General features: G+C 31.9%; 1 protein-coding gene across 1 annotated transcript in view; it reads left to right on the forward strand.

Moving 5' to 3' along the window:
• The first annotated feature begins 2,636 nt into the window (after positions 1-2,636).
• Positions 2,637-26,994, forward strand: part of LOC130452349 (mannosyl-oligosaccharide alpha-1,2-mannosidase IA-like) — a 158,664-nt gene continuing 134,306 nt past the window's right edge. The window contains exon 1 of the mRNA XM_056791555.1: positions 2,637-3,363. Coding sequence (XP_056647533.1) covers positions 2,794-3,363 — 570 coding nt within the window. The 5' untranslated portion in view covers positions 2,637-2,793. The remainder of the gene's footprint in view (positions 3,364-26,994) is intronic.

Consider the following 26,994-nt stretch of genomic DNA (forward strand, 5'->3'; position numbering starts at 1 on the left):
ACATCTCGCACTTTAGTGCAGACACTGCGATGGGCGGGCATATGTAGTGCGAACTGATAAACACAAAATGTCGAGAAAGGTTTTTGGATATTGGAAGATCTCGGAAAAAGTGACAGGAAGAAGTCCCGATCAGTCTTCTGAAGCTGCGTAGCTGAAAGAGAGCAGATCTGGAGAGGAGCAACTGGAGAAAAAAACTTAGGGAGATCAAGGCCTGCAGTGTTTATAGGGCTATAGCGCTAAAAATAAGAAGAAAAACATCTTTCAAAAATATTATGAGCACAGCTTTGTTTCGTAGTACAGGATTGGTGAAAGTAATTAAGCTTGAAAATTTTCGGACAGTTACATCAAAGTGGTAAACCACAGAATGTTCATTTGTAGTTTTCTTGATTCAGTCGATATTCGCTGGTTAATGTTGCATCGCGATTATGCATCGTCACATACTAAACAGCGAACAGTTCAATTTTTACGTGAGAGTAATATAACACTCATTTAACATCCACCCTATTCGCCTGATTTGGCCGTGTGTGATTTCAGGTTATTCTTCAAGTTATAGAAACATTTAGATGGTCATTTTAGAATGAAATAGATGGAACAATTCATGTATTTTTGAGAAAATTCAAAAATTTGATTGGTTTTTAGCTACTAAGTCGTGGAAGCTTCGCTACAAAAGTGCATTGAAACGTGGGGCGTTCATTTTGAGCATAAATAAAATAATTTTCTTTAAAAAACTTAATCGCGTTATTTTTCACTTTATTTCCTGGTTGAAAATTACTTCGAGACGTCAATGTAAAAAACTTTTTTCTATAACCGTATACATAATTGATATTGTTATCACGTTTGCTCAATTTCAATCGTAAATTGTGTAGTTGTCGCCTAAGACAAAGGAAAATTATATCAAAAAGTATCAGTAAGCGAAAAGATTAAAGTAAATGATGTGGCAATCCAGCTCTATGACCACATTTGCTTTTATTTCGCTTTTATTGCTATAATGAAACTGTTAATGTCTGAAAAAATCGTGACCAGACACACGACACAAAATTATGGAGTTCAGACCGTGACCGGCAGAAATCTAATTACCGGAAACAGGACCGTGCTTTACATTTTCTCTCCTTCAAAATATTAATATATCATTGAGAAATGAAAGTAAAACATGATACGCAAGATTTAATTCAAATTCAAAATACATTGTAGTATACATTAGGACATTATGTACGTCATTAATAATAACGTATTCTTCAAACATTTTCGCTTTCATAATATAATCACCTAATTTTTGTAGTTTATTCCGATAAACTTTAATTATTTCAAGTTGAGCTTATTTAACATTTATTCCCAATATAGAAAATGCTGCTATATACCATGCAAATATGGACTATAAAAATTTAAATTATTCATTTTTAAATGCTACAAATAATATGTAAGAAAAATATGTCAATAGGAGGCTTTATTTTTTTGCTGATATTTTCGGTACTCCCACAAATGTATAAATTATCTTGTAAGGAATATGATATATTTTATACATAATTTAGGAGAAATAGTGTTTTTTTTTCGTGATAAACGTAATTCCAATCGTTAAATAATTATCAAAATTATACTGAAAGTAACTTGTTGTTTTCAGTCATTAAATAATTGTGACCAATTTTGTAACTTTGAAAGAGAGAGAGAGAGAGAGAAAGAGGGAGAGAGAGAACGAAACAATTTAGAACATTAATAGAGGAAAGTAATTAATTCATGAATTATAAAAACTCTCTACAAAGTGTAGAGATAAAAAACTATATTCTCCAATTTCCTTATAGTCGACAATTTCTCTATACTTTCTACGAAAGTTACAAAATTTCAATTCGTCATTAATATTCTATTCCAAAATATCGAATATCTAGCAGAAATTAGGATTTATTACTGACAAAAACAAAATGAGCTGATAATAAATGTATATATTGTGTAGTTAGCTTAAATAGGTATCAGCTTCCTTTATTTTCTATAAGTAAAGTAATGTAATGCATATAGATATTGTATGTACGGCCATTTTTGAACAACTGATTCTCTTTGCACCGTAGCGTCATCTATCATTCAATGGTACTAATTTAACGCTATCTAATTACTAAAAGAAAACTATATTTTAATATGCAATTATTACATTATGTAGTTTTCTGTTTTATCTACTATGATAAAAGAATGTTTTGAATAACTGCAACCACAGATCACTTAGTTTGTGACTTATGCAATTAAGTTATACGTATGTAAAAGAGTGTAATATCTGTGTAAAAGATTCTTTCTAAATAACATTAATGTATCAATTGTGGCGCCACCTCTCCATCAATAGCTCATTACATATTTTTTCGTAAAAGGTCTACATTTCATGTAGTTTTCTATATAATCAACAATAGCAATTTTATTCACATATTTTAAGAGTTCCAATAATATTTGGAGTTTAATCTTCAATGTTTATTCCTAAAATTGTTGATTCAAATGATAGAAATAAAATTACTTTGAAATAATTATTATATACATTGGGCGTCATCTAGTAGATGTTAGTAATGATAAAAGTAACTTTTCTAGATTCCTCTTTAAAGAAGTCCTAACAGAAAGTTTATACATTTTCCGAAAGAGAGCGGTCCTAATTCAAAATGGACGTCAAAATAGTGTGGTGAAGTGTTTTTCTAATTTCACCTGTATTCCTGTCTCACATAATAGAAATCTGCGAGCTGCTGTCAGTGAATCAGTAAATGGCGTAACGTCGCGAATGTTAGCTAACATTTTTTTGCGATTAAAAAATTAGTGTAAACAAAAAACATGACGGTAACGGGAATTTTACCAACATATCAACGATTCGTAAATGGTGTTCCAGTGCCGTTTTCTAGACGATCTTTTCGACCTAGAGAAAAATACGTTGTCTTCTTAGTGTTCGTAACATTCGGTATTGTATGTTTTGGCACCTTTTTTTTCTTACCAGAATTCAGGACCGGCGGCACAGCTGAAAGTGTTTATAAAGTGTATGACCAAATAAAAAGAGCTGGACCAGATCTTCTTATTCCTCCACCACCTTTAGAAAACATAGGAGAAGCACCTAAGCTTCTTCGACATGAGGAGGATGTTAAGGAAGATCCCCATATAATAGGAGATAGAGCTAAGCTTAGAGCCAAAATAGAACAAGACGGTGAATTAAAAGTGCTTGAAAGGCCTGATGTAGGTAAAATCAAAACTTCGTCTACAGCTAAACATTCCAATTTAGAGGAATCCCATGCCGAAAATTTTGTGAATCGTATTATTATTCCCGCGGCACAAAGCAATCATTATCCTCTAATAACAGGGGGTGACGATGACGATATTGTTGCCAGAGAACGCAGGGATAAAGTTAGAGAGGTAAGTTTGTTGAAATAAATTAAATATTGTCAAGTTGGAAGATTTTGGCAAAAATAACTTATGTCCAGCTATTACAAATTCAATTTAACTAGTTCAGTAATGTTGCAAAATAATTGTTTACCAAAGACTTTTTTAAATATGTTTGGGGATTATTGACTACACAAATTACAATTTTGAATAATAGTTTAGTTTTTGTTAAAAATACCTTGAATGTTATTAACCTTCTATTGTGCTTATTTCATTGTAATTTTCATAATGCTTCACATATCAATTTGCCTACTCTGTTACCTATATCAAGTTTTGTATGATTTTGTTTGTAAACATATCAGCATTTTAAGATAGATAATTTATATATTTGTTTTATTCCAATGCCCTTTTTTTAAATACCTATTTACTTGCAATGTATACAACATAGTTATAGTGTATCATATACCCTGTTAATTCAAAGAATATAAACAAATTTTGGCTCCTTCACTTTTAATAGAAAAAATATACATTGATTTAAAAATATTTTAACTATAGAACAATTTTAAAGGGAATGATTGTGAATACCATCTTGTATATAGAAATATTTCATTTAGCTGCCAAGGTATATATACATATGTACCTCGATATATACATTATTGTGTGAAGGGAATTGTCCCAGCCAAAATAGATATCACAGATAACTTGAATAGAGTTGAAAATAGTCGCAAACTTTAAATATACTGACCTAATTTGTATATTAAATGTTTCCTTTGATCCTAGATAGATATTTATAGATTCTGTCAATATTTCAAGGAAGAGCCAGTTTGAAATGACAAAAAATATCTGTTTATTACAAATTTAGGTAAATAAAACACCAAAATCAGATTCTATCTTATATTTGGTAACAAATTTGTCCTTATTAATTGTTTAATTAAGTTTTATCAAAAGTAACCACAAAATGCTGAAAAAAAATGTCTTTCTAAATTTTCACAGTATATTACAAAATATTTTATTGCCGGCAAATGTATACCACAATGTTTCCATTATTCTCAGAATAGTTAATTTTAAATTATATCTGTTTATGAATCAATCACAATATGTTTGAGAATGCAGCTCAATACATTTACGAATTTTGCTGACCATGATTATTTTATGAGCTCATAATCATGTAAGGCAGGGCTCCCAACCTATATTTTAGGAGAAAAAATTTGGAATGGGATGTTTTTAGGGGTATTATATTTTTAGGGATTTTTATAACTTTAAATATCAATGTATAACATTGTAAACAATAAGAGAATATCGATTGGAATCTTACAAAATATGATTATGGTTAGATCTACACTGCAACAGAATGGTGGATCATGCACAACATTTCAACCATCCGCAAAAATGTTGAAATCATTCAACATGTATGAATTTAGAAAATCAGAATCTGAAGAAAATGATTTGTTACTTGAAGTTTTCGATAATTTATAAATAAAGAATTTAAAAAAAATGATGTTGCCGAAAGAAATTATTTATTGATTGTTTGTAATTTATTATTTGCTTAATGATATTTTATTATTTTCAATGTTATTTGCTTAAAAATATTTGCTTTATAAATAATAAAATTTTTTAGGGGGAATCACTAGTAATTATGGGGATTTTAGGGGTTTATATTGGGGCTTAAGGTAGATAAATTATTGAGGGTTAGGAATACTCATGTAAGGAGAACCATGTTACATGTTGGAAGCAAAATTATGGGATTGGATAAGAACAACATATCATTAAACATAAATCAGTGCTGATCTTTTTGATATTATTACAGTCCTCATTTGTTGCACGTGATATAGAGACAATTGGTCTCAATTGCTCTCAATTTTTCCTAATTTCATAAGTCTTCATTTTGACAGAGTCATCAGAAGTCATTATTTGTTTTTTTTTTGTTTAAATTTTATAAAAACTATGAATTTCTTATGTATGACATAGAAGAAATACCTACTTGAAATTGTTACAAATTAATTATTCATACACCTGATGATGTTCTGCAGTTTTAAAATTTTTATTTTTTAACCAACAAATCCATCGAATAATGCTGTGCTATTACCAATGACATATATTTACTAATATCAATACATGTTTGGGAATAAAAAGTTTTATGTCCCAAAATCTAATAAGATTCATTCATAACATTTTTCATTTCATGTAAAATCTTGATGAATTTATATAAAGTGCAATGCGAGTAATAATATTTTGGACCTCTGAAATCTATTTTAGAATTGAAGGTATGAAAAAATGTCTTATATTTTTAAATAGACATATATCTGATAAATTTCATAGAAAATACAAGGAAATTGGTCAATATGTAAAATTTGAACAATAGGGTAGTTGCATGGTTTGAGAAAAAATGCTTTTGAATAGTTTATATATAAGTATTTTTTTAATTCTTTGATCAATATTTATAGAGAAAAAAATTATTGAAAATTAAAAAATTTTGTATCTAGTTTAAACATTTCAGTAAGACCCGCCTTATTGCTTGTCGTCATGGGTATAAAACACTGAACATATGACACAAAGTAAATACGACTGTTATTCTCTTGGTTATTCTAAAACTAAGCGTTATTTATTTACTTTGATTAATCTGAAAAATGGTATATAAATCGTGTTTTGTGCCAGGATGTAAAAATACAACGAATAAAATACCTATTAAAGTTTTTTTATGATGCCAAGACATTTGAATATACAAAAACGGTTTGAAACGTTTTAACTATGCAAGATGTAATTATTAGGTTGGCAACTTAGCTCTTCCGCTTTTCACTGATAGAGAGCGTTGATTTATTTTTTAAATAACTTATGTTAGTGTTGTACTTTGCCGTTCGTCACGTGATACTGTTCACATTGACCAAACTTTAGAAGCAAGTAGTGCGTGATTTTTATTAAATCTATTAGTTTTGGGTTAATTTTAATAAAGTGCTGAAACGAACATTTTCGGTATATTTTACTTTTTTATTTCCATAAAGGAACGAAAGCTGCTGTTGCTCACAAAGAAATATGTGAAGTTTATGGTGCTGATTGCTTAAAATAGCAAACGTATCAGAATCGGTATAAAAAATTCTGTTCTGGAGATTTTTCCTTCAAAGATGAGCAACGTTCTGGTCGGACTATTGAAGTTGGGAATGACCATGAACGATCATGAACCAGGACCATCCACATCGAAAGCTTAAAAACAACAAAAAAAGCTCATGTTGTCAGTTTGTTGGAATTACAAAGATGTTGTGTTATTTCAGCTGCTTCCAAGGAACCAAACGATCGATTCTGATGTTTACTGTCAGCAATTAATGAAACTGGATATGAAGCAATCAAAGAGAAACGGCTAGAGTTGTCGGAAAGGTTTAGTGTTTCACCATAATAATGCGAGGCCTCAAACATCTTTGGCAACTCGTGGGGAACTTTTGGAGCTTGGCTGGAAAGTGATGCCATATCCCCCATACAGCCCTGATCTGGCACCATCTGATTACCATTCATTTCGAGGTTTGCAGAATTCTTTGAATGCTCAAACTTTTACAAATGACGATGACCTTCAATCGCACCTAGTTCAGTTTTTTGCTGATAAGGATCAGAAATTTTATGAGTACGGAATCATGAAAGATGGCAAAATGACATTGAGCAAAATGGAAGATTAAATTAAAAACTATACTTTGTTTTATTTTATACTACAAAATCGAAATTACTTTGTCGCCAACCCAATATTTTTGTTGCCAGGATTTTAATGTAAGTAAGATTAAAATTGAACTTATTTTGATATTTTATAGTAATTAAGTTTATTATGCTTTTAATGTTTAACGCGATTATGTTATAAAAGGTTTATTCACTTTATTCTTATATATAGAAAAATGATATTTATACGCAACTAATAATTAAAAACTGTATTAGAACACCTCACGCTACGTTGCCGGGAACGATAAGCTCGTGATCCTCAAGTTGACAACTGCTCAATGTTTTTATTAAACCTATGACGTCACAACTCAGATACAATGAGAATCGTTCTCTTATGTAGTTGAAAATTTGAAATTTTTGCGATTTTCAATTAAATATTTTACTTTCTGACATTACTTCATATCAAGGACATAAATGTTTTTAAAATATGCAAGTACCCTATTCACAATTATGTTCTAGTATCATAGAGGGTTCTGTAATAAATATTTTCATGAATCCAATGTTTACAAGTTTGGTATGAAATAATTTTTCTGAAATTAAACTCTGTGATTACTTCTCATGAATTCAAATTAATATTTTCCATATGTCTCATTACATTTTTGCAATATAGTTTGAGTGATATTTATGGACATTTACCTGTATAGATATTCAAGCACTTTATAAAAGATAATCTTTGGTGAAGTGTTGGAAAAGAACGAAAATTTAAATTTTTTTTATCATCTAAGTAGTTCTGACACTTAACAATAATGTGTTATATGTGACACGTTGTGGAGGAATTTTATTTCAATTAAAATAAGCACCAAACATAATGATTTTGTCTTGAAATGTAAATAGAAATATCTCCTATTTCGAGCACAATGTATATTTGTTCTTTTGTATTTTTTTTAAACAAACTCTTATTCAAGATTTAAAAATATTGCAGTTGATTGAGTGAATATCGAGTGACATCAAAATTTAACATAATATTAAAATAGACATGAAATTCAGTAAATGAAGTTTAATTAGTAATTATAACAAATTATGTAAAAATAGATAAGGAGGTAATTATTTAAAAAAACAGTGAAGTAGAAAAAAAAATAAAAATTTTGTGTGATGAATGAACCTGCTGACTTTTCTACTAATCTAGCTAAATGTGATTCAATATTAGTTCATTTCCTCGTTTTGTGTGTCCGCATTAAAGCCTTCTTTAACTAGGTACAACAAATTCATAACATTATATAACATACTGAGGCTGAAAATAGAGGACTAAAGGTAAGAAAAACTAACAATGTTTGTATCCAGAAATTGAGAGAAAACGAAAAACATGCTCAAGTATTCAGGTCTCTACTTAAGAATACACAACAACAGAGTTTTACAAATTGACCAGAGAATACAATCAGGATATCCTTGAGCGCTACTTATTGAGTAGTCATGACAAAAAGGCATCGGCTATATTGTTGATGCGTTTCGAGGAGAGAAGAGCATTGCTAGTGATTATTATTTCCTGAATTATGGCTTATTTGAGGGAATTGACTACTCACGATCATGAGCGCTGTGAAGAAAGTTGATTGTGGTTGTTGTGACCCGTTTGAGCTTCACTAAGAAGATATGGAGGAAGTTAAGTACCAGTGACCACGCGGGACGTAATTAAACAGACTGGAATAACTAGTTTTTCGCACGAACTTTCCAATGAAGTTATGAAGAATTACAATAGTTTAGAAGCTGACAATTTCCTCACCTATAATCTTGTATTTCCTTCTCGTATGAAAGTGCTGCCAGGGAAACGTGTGATAGTGCTTGGCAATGTTTATATTCCACTTGTTGTGCAAGCGGCACCATAGTGTTCTTATTTCCTCGTGTTCGTCTGGAATCAGGATTTACCTCACATCACATTTTGTCTTCATGCCCAAATAACTCTTCCCACTTTCCTTGCTTTCTTCTTCTTCTTCTTATTATTTTAAGACTGTGTCTTGTGTTTTCAAAGAGGCAGCCTAAGTTGTAACTGCGAGGACCAGCTCTCATACCAGCGCTTTGGTGGTCTTCCAGGCGGTCTACTTGTATTGGGTCTCTCTTCCTTTGCGATTTTCGCCAGTCGATCGTTGTTCATTCTATTGACATGATCTCTCCATGCTCTTCTTCTAGTTCAGGCCCATCTCACTATATCCGGAACGTCACGTCCTTGCTTTTAATTCGTCTAAATCATTTTATGTATGTCGTTATATCTTTCCATTCGATGAAACAATATACGCCTTAATACTGTTTCTTTTCACTTAATTTCAATTTCCCTTCTGAAATTTCTATCTTACTTCCCTAGGAGTGATTGAGATTTTTTTCAGATATTTCGATATCAAACTAAGAAATTTAGTATCTCAGATCATCTTTGACATTTTCATATTTCCATTCTTCTACAGGGTCTTGATCAGTCTCATTATTTCTTGTGCGAAAAATCCAAAATTTTCTCTTTTATATTCATGTTGAACGTTTTCATCAGGATGTAAAAAATGCAATATGGGTAATTAGTCCTTGGTACTATCCTTCACACTTCTTTCCATCAAACTAGGCTTTTGAAAAGACTAAAAAACGAAATTTCGCGTAATGTTGAATAGCAGTTTACATATATAAGCGGTCAGATTGTTGATAGAAATATCACGCGCCCCACGGGTTATTTTTAATCTGAACAGGTATTTACCTGTTCTATACAGTTCACTACAGCGCAGCTCACCATCTTTCAGTAATTCTTCGAAAGAGTTGAGAGACAAAGGTATGGTGCTATGATATACAAACGTATCAATATATGGACGACGCCCAGTTGTCGTATCTGACCTCTAGATGGCGCTCGAGTTAAAGAGGGCAAAAAATTCAACCCGTGAACCCCAAGAATACAGCTCTCTTTAGATACAAAAAATACCTTGTGGTGACCTATGGTGAGATAACAAACCTAACGGAAACAAGACTATAAATTAAGCATTCATGAAAGCATGCAGACTGGGATAGTAATGACACATTTACAGAAGAAGTGGAGAAGATAATACACTGTGATAAATAACAAGGTAGATGCCAATTGTAGACATGAAGGGGGGAATATCAAAAACAAAAGAAGGAAAATTGTGGAGGGAAATAGTAGAAAGAACTAAGTAACACTTAAATATTTAGATGAACAGGAAAAGACTGACGGACTTATTCTCCATGATTAATGGATCAATATGACATCCTCTTATGGTGAGACTATAATTTCCAAGGAATCATCACGTATGATGGTGAAAAAGCTATAAGGTATTTTTCAGCAGTGTTTAAAAGTTGTCATAGCTTTCGTTGAAGTAAAGTGTAAGCTCCTTGTCTGAATTATTCTTTCATTATCCCATTGGCTTCTTCTTTCACCATGATAATATATGGATTTAGTATCATTTTAGGAATTCATTTTAAAATCACTTTTTGGGATACCCATCTAATGCACCCAAGAGAAAGACAAATGAATAACATTATCTTGAAGCATTGGTAATTTTGACACATGCGTAAACAGTGAATATTCTATTCTACTTAAATTTTGTCTATAAAGGATAGACTGATACGATTAGTCAAGTAATAAATTTATACTTAACGGCTTTTATTTCAAATTTTGATTATATCTAAAAATTTTGCTAGCAAAGAGCTTCATGGTTCCCTGCGATTGTACAGGCTTGTCATGTAGTAAAATTTCAGGAGCATGTTTGGACACGAACATGATGCCATTCGCGTTAAATCGCGTATATGCATCATAGATCAACTTATACTATATATTGAAAGAATTAAAGTTAAATTTCGTTGACCTTCAAAATTAATTTTAGTTTATTTACAACTCAAGGAACCCGTTTTTCACCCCAATGGATCGATATTAATCACTTTGAAAATCGCTGATCTACATCGTGGGTAAAATGTGTAAGATAAGAGCACCAGTGGCAGACACTTTAATGAGGATATTTCGTTAAAAAAAAATTTCAAATGAAAAAATTAAGAATATTTTCCATTTTAATGCGGAGCTATTGGGTAGTTAGTACTAAGTAAAATGGTACTTGGGTAAAAATTATTTTTCAATAACTTTCAGTTTAATTTTTTGCTAATTCGCTGGGATATACTTGGATGGCGACACATGAAACCATTTACATCCGATCTTGCTACTAGTTTCTTGTTCTGGAGGAAACATTGGGAAAGGTCCCAGGATATTTTCCATGAAGTTTCTTGGTACATGTTTTGTAGCAGTTGCCAGAGGTATATCATTTCTGCAGGCAGAACAATTTTTTTGCTTTTTGCTCTATCCCGTATTTATTTTTTATCGACTTTCTGATAAAACATATTCTGCATTGTACCTATAGTCGCTATAACATGTCAACTACTGATATGAATCAAAAATATGTGTACCCAATGTCGATATACTACTCATTTTGAAAATAAGGTAACTTTGATTTCAAATCCTGCAGTTAAATGGTTATTACCCCAAAGTCAGAAAACTGAAAATATACTCTGAATTTGAATTTTGAGAGTCTGTATTTTTAAGAGTACTTACTGTAGCAAAATCTTATTAGAATCACATAATTATCACGTGACATAAACCCAAAGGTGTTTAAATACATGAAGAGGATCCTCTTTCCAATTTACCTATTAATAAGTAGATGAAGACAATTATAGTTTTCTTAATTTCGAAACTAGAAAGTATCGGCTGTAGGTACACTGTCTACCTCTGATCCTCTTACCTTATTTCAATAAATTGTTATTTAAGTTATACTGACGTAACCTTGTATGTTTTATGCAATTTTGATAAACATTTATTAGGTTATTTTAATTAGTATTGCATTTAAAATGATTACTATAACATAATAATGAATAATATTCAAAATAGAATTAATTGCCTCTACACAAATTTGTATTTATTTGTTCGAGTTCAAAGTAAATTCAATAGCAGCATCAGTTTATTTATATCTGTGGTGTAAATTTTCATGCAGATAATGAGAGGTAGTTATAGAAATAGTAGATATTTACTGTTCAAATAGAAATTGGATTACACAGAATCTATAGAATAATCATTTATTAAACTCAAAGGACTCGATAGTTTAAACAATTTATTACAAGATGAAACTCAATTTAGCTTTAGCAATAAAAGACTTTATTCTTATTGTAACAGTTAAAAACACGTTTCGGTTTCTAAACATTGACTAAATTTTATTATCTCCATTGTAAATTGCATTAAGCGAAAAAAAAACGATTAAAAATCACCAAACAATCACATTTCTATAACGCATAGATTAATCGAAAATTAACAATAAGGTTTAGCCAATCAAAGCTTGTAGAACGATTAAGTTCCTTCCTATAGAGCGATCGAGAGAGCCATAAAAGTATTTAGCTGCTGCCGCATTTTTGAATTTACTTTTGTTTCTACAACGTACTTGAAGGTTTTCCGGCGCATATTATTATAGATCGTTGAATTTTTTGGCGTTTTTAGAGGGTAAAATGCTTCTTATTTATTTTAATTGCGATCGAAATAACTGGCATGCGAACGTTTTGGAACACCCTGTATAAAGGCACAAAACAACCCCTAACAAGAAGAAGGGAAAGCAATGATATAAAACTATTAGCAAAAACCGTATGTACATATTTCGGGATAAATTCAACAATTTTTGTCTACTCCCATTAAATGGGCCTGATAATAGGCGCGTAGATCATCTTTCTTTGCCTCGAATCTATTTTATCACGAAAGTAATAATAGAAAGGAAAATATTGGAAGACTTTAAAGTGAAAAAGTTCCCCGTCAAGGAGGCTCTCTATCTAGTATTCTATTCCACTATTTAAACATTTCGAGTTGCTGAACGGTTTTAAATTTTGGGTCTCGTTAACACACACGATTTCGTCTTGTTCAGAGTCTTTAATATTCAATTAATCCTCTTCCAAAAACTTGATGTCGTCTGACTATTTGTCGATAAAAACTAACGAATGAACGTAACTACAGGGAGTTAACAAAGTTATCTCCTTGTCTTATCCCTGTCATAATCTCTACTTTGTAAAGTTCCGTTCTAGGTTTGATCTGATTTGATTTGTATTCAATTGTACACTTTCTGAATTGAAACAGCGTCATTTTGAGAAACAGACTCGATGTCTAGGAGGCTTTCTCAGGTTGCTTTTACGATCTTTCTTGGGCACTAGCTGCTACAGCAACTAAACAAAACCCTTATGTATAATACAAACTTTGGTACCAGGCTACTTAGACTTATCCAAGTGTAGACTTGAACTAAGCAAATTTATATAGTTTTCTCTTTTATTATGTTTTCAGGATGAAATATTTGATTTTAAAAGAGAGAAATCTGGGAAATATTGTTTGAATTTAGTAATGCCATTATCAGTTGGTAGAAATTTAGACGTCCTTCGAGTCCGTTGCGGTTTATTTATATCTTACGGCCTCGCCGATCATATGAAAAGATCTGTTGCCCTTTGAAAATCATAAAATAAAGAGTAGGTAGCGATAAATGTCCATTTTATTGACTTTATTACATTTGAACGAGAAAATATTTCATTTTATTAATCGTTTTCCGATCATAATTTAGCAGTAATCTGTTTTTCATTACCGATATTGAGAAAATTTTGATCGATTTCAAGCATATATTCAACGTCATTGTATACAGAGGTCGGTATAAGTCAGGCCGGAAATTTCCATTACGAGAAAAAAATGCTGCGTTAAAATGAATTTATAAAAATAAATTTCAAAAGGGATTCGAAAAAGGATTACTGTAAGTGTTGAAATTGATCAATGGGAAATTCTTCTTCAATTGCAGTTCGAACGTGGGGAAGGGTGCGTGGTCCTCTTGCAAAAACGCGGTCCTTTATAAGTTCCCCACGGCTAGAAATCATAAGGTGTCAGGTCACATGACCATGCGAGGCACTCAGCGATTCCTCGCCTGCTTACCCATTCTCCAAAATGAACATTATGATGTAGTGCAGCAAAACGAAATGAAGGATGTTCGCGAGTGTTAGATCGATAAGATCGACCAGTCACGTTACTCTAAAAAAGTATGGACTCAAGAGACCTTCTGCATGGATACCTCTGCGATTTTTCGAAAGCGTTGTCTGACTTACACCGACCTCAATATACCAGGTGGTCAGATAATGCAAAGTAGTGCTGTGCACTAAAGTGACCGAAAGGAGATTGGAAAATATTATCATCATTTTGTTTCACCCTTATATTTAGTTCAAAATTTTCGGATGTTATAGTTATTTTCACCAATCGTATCAATTTCTGTGGTACTGTCAGTTATTCCATGTCTTCTATAATTGCCTTCCTTCGTTTTCCGATTTTCATTCTGCCAATGGTTATATTCACTTGAGGTAGTGCATAAAATAACATACTGAAAAATAAAGCTTAACTAAATAATAAAAAAATTAATTGCTTCCTTGACATGTTAGGAGAGTATCACCCTCTTAGAAATGTTTTACCAGAGGATTACCGAAAAAACTTGTAGCCCTTAACGATCAACAAAAAGTTGTGCGTTTTATTTTATAGATTGAGGATGTTCTGCCACTGCCGTCCAGTCTTATCTTCAAGGATGACACTTGGTTAAGCCTCTCAAAAAATAGGCCTTGACTAAATTATCAAAAATATCACTAGCTGTTAAACTTTATTCGTGTTATTAGTAGTAAGTGCAGGTTTTTCAACGTTTTTTTCAATAAATACAAATATATTAGGTTTAATATTAGTCGCATTTTCAAAATGCCTACTTAAAATGTTTCATTACACACACTCTCCCGTTCTCTTGTTCTTATATAGCAAATTCCAACTTCTTTACAACTCTGCACGATTTTATTTATGTGTCCAGAACTTCCTTATGCTTCTTTTTTTAACCGTATAAAGTAATTCGAAAGTTACAAATTTATTATTGTACAGAATTGTAAATCTCGCTGCTAAATTGGTCTTTTATTTCGAGACGTAATGTTTCAGCTGTAGAACCCGGTCGATGAAGTGGTAATTTATCGATTGTGCCTTCTGTAAAAAAAGTTAAATGTTAGATATCATGCGTAAGTTCACCATTTTCTTTTTTCTTTTTTAAAGAAGTTGTACATTTGTTATACTGATGTCACGAGATGCCGCTACGCTATACTTGTAGGGTAACTTTTCTTTTCCCGCACAAAACCGTTTGAGTGTGATAGCTTTAGCCTTACACAGGTTTATACTAAATGATTTTATATAGACACAAATGTATTTACATTTTTAATTTTCCTTCCACTTCCCGAGTCCTTTATTACGAAATTGGGAATATATTGGATACGTTATTTGATGAAGACTTTATGACATAATGATCGTCATTTAATTTTTTTGATATTTACTTCGTTTTTGTGAAAAAATTTTTTGTGGATCACTTTTACAAATAAAACGCAACCTCTAGCGTTTGCTAACAAGTTTTGTAAAAAATTAGTAGTTTGATACTAAGGCAGTTAAATATTGTTGCTTAGAAATTTTTCAATCCTTTCAGAATAGTATATTATATAGTAGAGCACACCATATTTTTTAAAAAAGGGAAGTACAGAATAGCTGAATGACTTAGCCACAAATTCAGCATTCACACGTATTGGAGCTAGTCTCAATTATTTAATAGAAGATTGATGCGGTTGGTTGGGCGTTGTCCTTTATCAGTGTGAAACAGTCCCTCACGAAGCCAATATATAACACTTCATGTATCTCCTAGATCAAATCGCCTAGACGAGAATAAGATACGAACTGAATACCAGGTTTTTCTTCCAAACAGTAATCAACCCACTCCATAGGTCATTTTTCGTTTAATACAAATTTTTACAATGCTTTTGCATGTCTTAGTCCAATTTTCTGCATTCATAGTTTCAAATAAGTTCTAAGTTTATCTGAAGCACGATCCTCCTTTATTCTAGTGTTCAGTCAACGTGACTGCAAGTTTATCGATGATCGAAGATCAATTTTGGACCATTAGCGAGTTTTCGCCTACTCACAATCACGACACGGACATAGCCAAGTCGCTGTTTGCAATTGAGCACCAATCAAGAGTCGAATTCTCTATGATGATCTAGCTCTGAAGCTGCCTGATTTCTTCTGAAACCCCATAATACATCGCATTATTGTTGATCGACATAAATGAAAATGTCTGCAGGCGTAACTCAACATTTCCAATGGATAAATAAATATTGGTGTTCAAATATTCTGTGGACATCATTTCTGTAGAGCCTCTGTGTCTACGGAAGTGATACCGGTCTACGAAAATAGTTTTCGAACCAATAGTTTATTTTTTAGTTATGCATAAAGTCATTCTGTGTATTTAAATTTCCGATTAAAATACAAATGGAAAAGAAAACTTAGGGAAAAGCTGAGAACAGAAACAAACTTAGGAAACATGTGAGAACAAAAAACTCAGCATGTCAAAAGCTGGGAAAAATTTTAAGCAAGATAAACAGAAGTATGGAAAAATAAAAAAAATGGAAAGATATAGAAAAAAAAAAGGATTGGTAATAGGTATAATATATTTAGTCGAAGAGCCCAAAGAACAAAAAAAAAGAATTGACGAGACGAACCAAACAATATAAATAGAAGAAAAAGAATAAGCGGCATTTTAACAATATGTTACAAATAAATTCTTCACCGCCTATTCCCGAACGAGCGATTAAATTTATCCCAGTATTGTCAAGTACTAGCAGAATCGCTTCAAGAAAAAAAATTGCTAGGAGAAAAGGAAAACAAAATGATTCAATAAAATTGCTGAAAGCGCCTAAAGCAAGCAAAAATAAATATAAATCTTTTTATAAGGCAATCAACCACACTCTCGAGATGGCTCACTTTTCTGTTGATTGAATGTAACGACAAGAACATTTTTTTATCATTGTAAAGTGGAATAAAGATTTGTGCTGTTATGGAATTAAACCAATTATTTGGAATCCAAATAAAGTGGATGATGCGTGGGATCGTATAAATAAACCTTTAATATGGCTAGATACATCGTCTTGTTTTGGTATTTTTATAGCATCCACCACCTTCTCCGTTTTGACTCCTTTTTATTAATGGGTAATATAAACACAAGAAGTTATTAAAATATTGGTACGGAAATAAAATAGCTAATAGCTCTAGCATGTACCTCGCAGATTCTGTACCGGGAATGAGAGGTAGCTCGAAGTGATTTTCTATCATATTAAAAATATAATTTATACATCTTTATTGTTATAGTACTAATTTGTGAAAATACGCTTTTTCAGCGCTATTTATTCTTATTTGTTGGTCCTTATTTGGGGATCAATCATAAAAAGAAATTTCCACAAACAGTAGTCTTGGAAAAACAAATCTAAAAAAATCGTTCAAAGTTATAATAATAATCAACTTGACCCGCGACGTGAGATCAGAAGAAGAGCCTTATATGGGGCCATGGCACGATCAACGATAAATCTAAAAGGTCGGAAAGGGAATTGCACATTGTTAAACATACAATTAATCTAAACGTATCTGAAAATTTTACAGATGAACAACAGTGGAAGACATTGACGGCGAATAATTTGGATGAATGTATTGTTACGGAAGTAAGGGTAAATCAAATATTACATAACACATCACTCAATAAGTCGTGTAACTAACTAAGAAAAACACATTTTTTTGTCCAAAAATCGATTTTATTCGTCAATTTAATCTCATTCAAGAGCAATACAACATTCCAACGATTCTCTAACTTCTCGATGCCGGGCTTATAGAAGGATTGATTCTTCTTTTGAGTTAAATGTCTTAGCGACGAGCATTTTTCTGAGATTAGCGAATAGATAGTAGTCACTGGAGGCCAGATCTTGGCTATATGGTGGATGAGGAAGGAATTCGAAGTATAATTCGTTCAATTTAACTATCGTTGCTATCGACTGAATCGGTGCATTGTCTGTGTCTATATAGTGAAACAGTGATGTTTCTTCGACGATATGAGGCCGTTTTTCCTTGATTTTTGTATTCAAACGGTACAAAACTCTATGTAGCATTCGCTATTGATTGTCTCTCCTTTTTGATGATAGTCGATGAACAATATTCCATGCACATCCCAAAATACTGAAGCCATAATCTTTTAAATGCTAGATTAATATCGATGTACTAGCGTTTTATATTTTAATTCCTTTTTCGATATTTTATGCTAGAAAAATATATCGAGACACATTTTTTGTTGTTTTGTCGAGAAACGAGTTGTAGCAGCATAAAAAAGTATTGACTTATTACTAGCAACTGTACTTTAAACAACTATTCTTAACAACAAAATAAATACACGAAAAGTTTTTCTCAACGAAAATTACACAAAAACTTGTTTCTTTCTATAAATAACATACTGTAATGTTTCTTCACTTTGACTTTTCATTATAATCGGACTTCTTAGCTCATCAATAAACTAATATATGTACCCAAAAGTAATTTCTCAATAATACTAGAAAACATACAAACAAATTAATAAAAAGACCTTCCTTGTAATTAGATCAAATGAGAAAATAATTGAACAACTCTCTGTTGTTTATAAAAAAATATGTGAAAAAACAAACATGAAACTAACATGCGTATTTGCCAAATTTCTATTATAACCCAACAGGACCGGTTGCTCGGTCCATGTCGTTGACGAGTTTGTAACAATACATATCGGGTTTCCGATTTTGAATAATATAAAATTTAAAAAAAATTATCAAAAGCCTAGGTGCTAATTGCATTTGATTATATTGACGAATCGCTTTTCGATGAAAATACCGAATGTCAATAGCAACGGCACCGGTTATTTTGCCGCGTACTGTTTACCGTTTGTTCGTGTATATACCCGCAAATGCAGTTTACGCTAATAAGCCCGAATCCGTATCGTATGAACGTGCTCTCATACCACACTTGTGTTGTGAGATAAGAAAAACTTAGTTTATCTGAAAAAAATATCCGGCTTATCTTATAAACGTGTACAATTAATGCTGTTCTACATGTTTTACATGTTGCCGTTAAACTTTCTAGTATTATCAGTCGAAACAAATTTTATTAGGTTAAAATAGTTGACGGCATGTTAATTTCCACTTATCGTATAGGTATTTAACCTAAACTTATTTTAAAAATATATAAAGGTCATGCTACTTATCAGTATATATATATATATATATATATATATATATATATATATATATATATATATATATATATATATATATATATACGTTTGGGTACGTACTAATTCATTAAGTAGACCATGTTAAATTCAATATTTTTCCCACAATTATACTATTTTTCATTTTAAATGCCGATGTTGTTTAATTGTATTTGGAAATGACACAATGATGTTATCGTTGATTTTTTTAAATAGATGTAGATCTTCTATTGTCTCAATTGGAAAATCTTTTAATAATGTATTGTAATGTTTTTCGTATTTATTAACACTCTTTCTATTCGTCGAGTGAATTATAGTTTATTTCAGAAACACTATACACTACACTACACTAACTTATAGTAATTCACTTATCACTATCACTCAATAATTTATTTAAATTCTCGATTACTTTCTATTTCGGTCTGTTCACTACGACTATTTATCATAAACTGAACTTAATTGCGCTACATAAACTCCTTATATATCCAAAAATAATTCTCCAAAGATCTAGAAAAATAAACAAAACAAGTAAATAAATGGATCTTTAGATCTAGAAAATTATTCAAAAGAAACAATGTAAATAAACCGCTTGTTATAAAAAGTTACATAAAAACAAATATCAAACTAATTCTGGGTATTTCACCTTCCCCTATAACTATATTCAAGCAGGACCGGCTCCAGGGCAGAGATGAGTTTGTAACAGTAGTGAGTAATCTCAAACTTAACTAACTCTTACACAGGGAAAATGGGAGATATATTTTATCAGTTTTTAAACAGTATAAAAAAAGTACAACCGCAAACTGATTTACTGAGGCGAATTTTAAAGGAGTGTTTATAATACCCATTCCCACGATAACAGTAAAGAATTTTACTAGTACTCCGGTAAGAAATCTAAGTGTCGCTAATGAACACATACTCTTGGAAGCATTCAGATGAAAAAGCCGGCTGATTATTTCAAAGAAGTCGCTTTACTAAATATTTGATTTCACTTATGGTTATGACTTTCTGGCGACCATTTGAGGTAAACGATATAGTGTCGAATAGTGAAAAATGAAAAATCAGAGTTTGGATATGAAAATTAAACTTATAAATCATACACCAAAAAAAGAAACTGAAGAAAACTGATGTTATGTGACTAGGTGATATATGACTTGTGCCTTAAATACCTATTTCTTGAAAGGTCTCTTAACAATAAACTTTTCTACCAACACATTCGTCTTTCACTTTATGAATAACTTAAAGATAATTTTATTAACTTCGAATCTAATCCGGTTTGGGAACTGTAGATTTTGCATAAATCTTTGATTTTAAATAACCCCTTAGAGGAAAATCTAGAAGAACACTGGTATCAAAACTGGCGAGAACTGATATAATTGCAGATAACGATCCACTCAAAAAATGAGGATAAATAATTGTGTGTTAATTATACCACTCGGAAATTATTCTTTTCTTCTACGTTTACATTTTCCCATATACCAATACTAAACTGTATTGAATGCTGCGGAAGAGGCACAATCTACTGATTGGCTTCAATATTATCGTATCTCATCAAAGGTTCTAGAGGTGCAACAACATCGAACTCAGTCATTGGTTTACATCTCTCTCCTTGCAATTGCATGTTATTAGATGTTAATTTCCACAAAAAGGTCTATCTTCGTTACGTTAATCGAAGAAGATGTAGCTTAATTTTTATCGCGGCATTGGCCAGAACACTTATTGCTTTGTCTTTGATCCGACCTGCCTCATGGGAATAGATCTTTTAGCTCGAGGTTAAAATTCACTATACTCTCAACATTGCAATTGAGAAGAAAAAAAGAGCTGATATGACCACGTTCTAATTCAGCTGACAAAAATTTTGTAGTCGTAAATGATGGTGCGGAACACCACAATGTCAAACTTCTTTTTGATTTGCGTAGCGTATTGCCTTTTAAAAATAAATATTTTCAGAAAAATCTTCACAAATACCCATATACAATTGTCAAACAAAAACTAAGCCTCCAAAACTTACTTTGATAAGTGCTGATGTATTTAGGTTGAGGTCAGCAACCTTCATAGAACGTATTAACGATGATATTGGTATACTTGTATTTTTGAGGTCTATGAGAAAAGGATCAAACTTTTAATGGATAGAATTATATTAAAAAACATAAGATAAAAAGTTTTGTTCAAAATTTTATACAAATTTTGTATTCAAACGGGAAGAAATGCAGTTTCTATCATTTTCACCTCTTCCAAACATTCAATTAGTTTATTCTTTACCAATAACGTAAATATATATCAAATGTCCCGTATACTTATATCTTAGAAAAGGTATTATTTTTTGTTTGAATTCTCTTGGAGGATAAGCAAGAATCCGTTTCTTTTGTCCGCAAAGAATGGACATTGCCCTTTGCATCCACGACCCGCGACTTGAGAACCGATGAAGAACCTTATATGGGGCCATGGCACGATCAACGATAAGTCTAAAAGGTCAAATCGGGAATTTTACATTGTTAACTATACAATTACTCTAAACGTGTCTGAAAATTTTACAGATGAACGACAGCGGAAAACATTGACGGCGAATAAACAGGATGGCTTTTTTCGTCACGGAAGTACGGTAAATCCAATGAAATTATAAAAAAGAGACTTTGATTCTATATTCACATAGATTTTCATTAATCACATTATTGTTTATTTGTATTTAAGATTATAATACTATCGAAAATATTTTCTTCTGCTTAAATTACTCACTTTCGAGAACGTAAAACTTTACGCGTTAGTGCGTAAAGAAAGTCATTACTAAGGTCTCCGTATGCCTTGTTATGCATAGAAGGCGCCCTTGACAATACTCCACACAACGCTGTTAAAAAAGCTTCAGATGCGAGAGGAGTAGATCGATGACTCAGCTACTATCTACTAGAACAGGAGTAATGAAAGTAGTTCAAGACATCATTTCAATCACTGCAAACAGAGGATGCCCAAAATGGAGAGTCGCGTCCCCACTTATGTGGAGCTTAGAAGTAGACGAACTCTTATGCGGGTAGACTGAGATCGGCATACCATGTTAAGGATATGCAGACGACATAATCAACTACACAAAATAATGCTTTTAAAATACACCCTGTAACAGTTCAAAAAGGACTCAACAATACAAAAAGGTGGTGTCGATCGGTGGAGCTAAACGTCAATCCTAACAAGACCTACCTACCTAAACAGAGGGAAAATATCTAGGACTCACATTAGATAGTGAATTTCTCTGGAACAAACATGAAAAAAAAATAATCACGAAAGCCCTGATGGAGTGCAGAAACTTTACAGAGAGGAATTGGGCTGAACCCAAAGATATTACGGTGGATTGGTGGATGGCAATTATGAGATCGATCATCACATATGGGGCAGTGGTTTGGGGTACTAGAACTAGTCTAAATACCACGAGGAACAATCTCTCAAAAGTACAAAGACTGGCCTGCTTATGTGCAACTGGGGCCGTGAAACCTTACTCAACAGCTGTACTAGAAGTGATTCTAAATCTTCCACCTCCCCACATAGTACTGGTAGTGAAAACATCACTTAGAATGCTTAGAGACAGAATCATCAAAGAAAACCTGTTCCTAAGTAATGATCAACCCTGGAACATGCATCAGAACGGAAATTTTAGCTTTGAGAAAAACTGTTAAAGCTAATGGGATCAAAACAACATACAAGAAATAAACATAAATGCCAAATGGAACTGGAATAGAAGTGTACGGGCCCAGAACCAATCACTGTAAATGTCTCTAAAGAGGAACTATCGCAAATGGGAGATCATCATTCTGTCCCATAGTCAAGAAGCTATTAGAGCTCTAAGCTCCAATATCATAAAATCCAAACTCGTTTGGGATTGCCTAGAAAAATTAAACGAGCTACGTAAGAAAAACAAAATTACCCTACAATGGACACAACGGAGCGAAGGGAAATGAAATAGCTGATAAGCTACAGAACAATGGAAAAAAAACTGGAAAGGAAGGTAGATAAAAGCAATTATTGGATAACCTACAGGGGCTGAGATAGGCAAAGACAGTAGTTCTATCAGGGCACTGTCGCCTCAAGAAACACCTGAAAACTTTAGACCTAGCAAATAATGCGGCGTGCAGATTTTGTTGCATAGAGGTCGAAACATCTATCCACATTCTCTCGAAGTGTTAAACACTAAGGAACTCCAGGGTATATATGAAATAGAAGACCAAGATCTCTGGTAATTAAAGCCATCCCACATTCTAGACTGTTTAAAAGGAGTAAGAATGATGGATCATCTGTAAACACTAAGTGTTCTCCAGTATCGCAACAAGAAAGGGAGACACAACAGATCCTTTGGGTCGCATTGTATACGAGACCAGAAATCCATACATACAAGGTGTCCGTAGTGTTGTGGCTAAAGTACGAAGCTCACATGCAGGAGGTCCCAGGCTCAAGTCGCTCCCATTCTATTTTTTATTTTTCTACTTAAGTAGTAATAATTATTGGTAATTATCTAAAAATCATCCCCCACCCTCTATCGACTTGGGTTTGTGGGGGGTAATAAGGAAAAGTTTACTGAATACAAAAACAAATTATTCCAGTTGTCAGTCATCCCTTGTTAAATAAATAGAGAGAGTTAAAAAATAAAAATTTGACATTTTCGGAATTACGTGTGTTAACAAATTATAAATTTTATTAGAAAATATTTAAACAAAAAATGCAGCTAAATAGTGAAAGTAATGTGTGAAAAATATATGAAACTAATTCAGTGGAATTATGAACAATTATATTTGTTAATTGACGTAACCATATGTACTTATTATTTTATCATAGAAAAATACATATGGAAAAATTGAAAATTCAATAACAATTTTTTTATGGTAAAATAGGGTGCAAAAAGGATCAAGATTTGTTGTGGGGGAGAGGGGTGTTAAAAGAACACGGAAAGATGTTGTATAAATAGTGTTCTTGAGCAGAACCTAACCTAATTTAAAAACATTGACCGACGGCTAATTCCACCTTCCATATATTGTATATACCTCCCTCTAACCCCAAGTCGATAGGGGGTGGAAAATAATTTTTAGATAATTATCTAATTATTTTTAGGTGGCTTTTATACATATCGAAAAGAAGAGTTCAATAACTGCGCAAATCCATCTATTGTTTTGTTGATTTGTTCTAATCTGGATTAAAACGTTCAAAATATTAATATAAAATATTTTGTAAAGAATATAGTTATAGTTTCTTCTAACGAAAAATTAAACTCAGTACTTGTTTGAGTTGTTGAAATCCTGTGAACGTAAAATATTTTCCAGAAATACATCATTTGTGAGTATACCTGAAAAAGAAATACTCCATTCAAAAGTGTAGTCAAGTATATCTGAAAAAGACATTTTTGACAAACGTCCCTGTTAATTTGGCAATTCACCGTAAATCGATTTTAACTCGACCTAACATTTCCATTCCAAATAAATAATCATTACCCGAAGGAACTCGAATAAGAACGTCACTGATGATAGAAAAAGTTGTCGAGTTTATAAATTTTTTGATGTCGTTCTAAACGAAATGAAAATGTGAGAATAACCTTCTTATATGGGTCCATAATTGCGGTTATGGTGAATTAAAAAATGGAAACTATGAGATCACAGAAGATAAAATATACCAAGAGCAACAATAAAAAATAAATTTTCGCGATGATCGTAACCGACCATTAAGATACCAATCTGAGTGTAAATGTTCGACCAATAAAGGAAATGCAACTGATAACGATGCACAAAATAGTCCCGAAGGCCGTAAATAAGGCTTATATCATTGCATCGTGATCTGGTTTTTTTCCCAAGATCTTTTTTTCGACTACAACAAACTGGTATCTTAATCGAGCATAACTTCAATTTTTGGCAGAGGTACGTGACTAAGATATTTTCTTTTATAAAAATATATCGGACTGATCTGATTTAATATGAAATGAACTTCGCAGGATCGCAATGGAACGCCCGTTGACGCAGATAATGATCCACAAAATTGGCCCGAAGGGCGTAACTAAAACATGGTGTATCAATTAAATCTCTGAATAATTTTGTTTATGATTAAAAAAGAAGGACGAATTAAGTGCCAGTATATTATTTAGCTAAATTTTTCAGATCAATAGTAGATAATGCATCTAGTTTTGTTCTTGTTTAAAATAAAGAAGGAATGTTTGTATAATTTATTACTATGTGTATTCTTTCTTATTTTTTCCTGCGCTAAAAATGAACAGCATTCTTCTTTAAATAGATCAGGGTCAATAATTTTTGAAACCAAAAAAAAAATTATAGTAAGATGAAACCCACTCGAAAAAGAGGAGAATATAATAAAAATGAAATGGAAAATAATTTAAGGGTATCTGAGGTCCGAAAGGGAAAGCGACTCAATTTTTAAGGGAAAAAAACTACAAGTCCTATGGAAAGTAGTTGAATCGCAAAGTTGTGGGTAATAAAAAGATCTACAACTAATCAAGTTTTTAGCTTTTATTTCTATCTTTTACAGAAAACATTTTTTTTCACGAAATTGAGTTAAAAGTTACCTTTTTATATCCCAAACATACTTTATTTATTGGATTTGAAATATTTATTTTCAATCGCAAATTCTGCTGTCAAAATATTAGCTTTTTATCAAAAATCGGTGAGTTTTTTGTTCGTCAAAATCTCTACTTTCTGATGGTGTGAACAAAAATTATCATCATCCTGGTAAATTTTCTCAGAAAAGGCAATAAATTTTTTTTTTAATTATTATGTACTATTTTTGAAGAGATTTCGTGCTACATTAATAAACATTAGTAATTAGAGTGTAAAATTTTAATGAATATAAAAAAATTATTCAATAATTGAAAAAATTCGGATTCCAAAATTATGCACTGAAATAATAACAGCAAAAAGAGGTTACACGGAAAAATCAAAAAATTAAATATGTAATCATTACAGACTGTACTTTTATTATTATCATATTCTTATCTGTATACATTCTTCAAAATATAAATATCGCTTTTCTTAGCTTCACTTATTTGTGAGCTTGTTTGCAACTCTCCTTCGTGGCTTATTATTGTTAGTATATCCCACTACTTTAATTGAGTTCGTTAGAGGATCGGTCTGTACCTCCGGATTCACCGGTTGTGGGTTCAAAACTCACAATGTAAAAAATGTTTTTTCTACAAATTTTTATTAGAAATCATCACTGCAATTTTATCTTGACATCGAATTTCGTATTTAAAATTTAACACCTTGAATTTTATTATGTTGTTCGAGCAGAATTTTATAACCGTGCAACCTCTGTTGGAGATTTACAATACTTATGATTAAAATAATTCAATTTTCGATAATAAATCGAACTGAAAAGTGGAAAGTAAATACAGTTTAAAAAAATCAAAAATACACTTTCATAGGAAATGAAACTAAAAAGTGAAAAAATATAGTTTAAAAAAAACTAAAAAAAGCTCAGTTTCAAGCTATAGGGTGGGCAAAACTGTTGTCTGCATGTTTTTAGCTTATCACCGTTGCTCCATTATAATTTTGCAATTAATAGTCCAGTCAATATAGACATTTACAATTCCCGGAAAGCCAAATATTGGTGGAGAGCTGGGGTTTACCATTACAAATAACGTTTTTCGAATTCCCGTCGATTCTATGTGTGCTACTAAAGTTATTCGGAGTCAAAGGTCAAAATTTGAGATTTTTTGGATTTACCTCAAAAACGAAGAATTTTCAAAAAAAACCTTCACATTGTACATGATATGCACACATTTCCTGTGAGGTAGTGTAGTAGGCGTGTTTTTTTTTTACCCTGGAGGCCTACTCAACTAACTATCATGACAATTTTAGCATAATTTAAGGGAACAATACCCTGTCATGTCTTTTTTGATTTCTTC

This window comes from Diorhabda sublineata, chromosome 1 (assembly GCF_026230105.1).
Source record: "Diorhabda sublineata isolate icDioSubl1.1 chromosome 1, icDioSubl1.1, whole genome shotgun sequence".
Lineage (NCBI taxonomy): Eukaryota > Metazoa > Arthropoda > Insecta > Coleoptera > Chrysomelidae > Diorhabda > Diorhabda sublineata.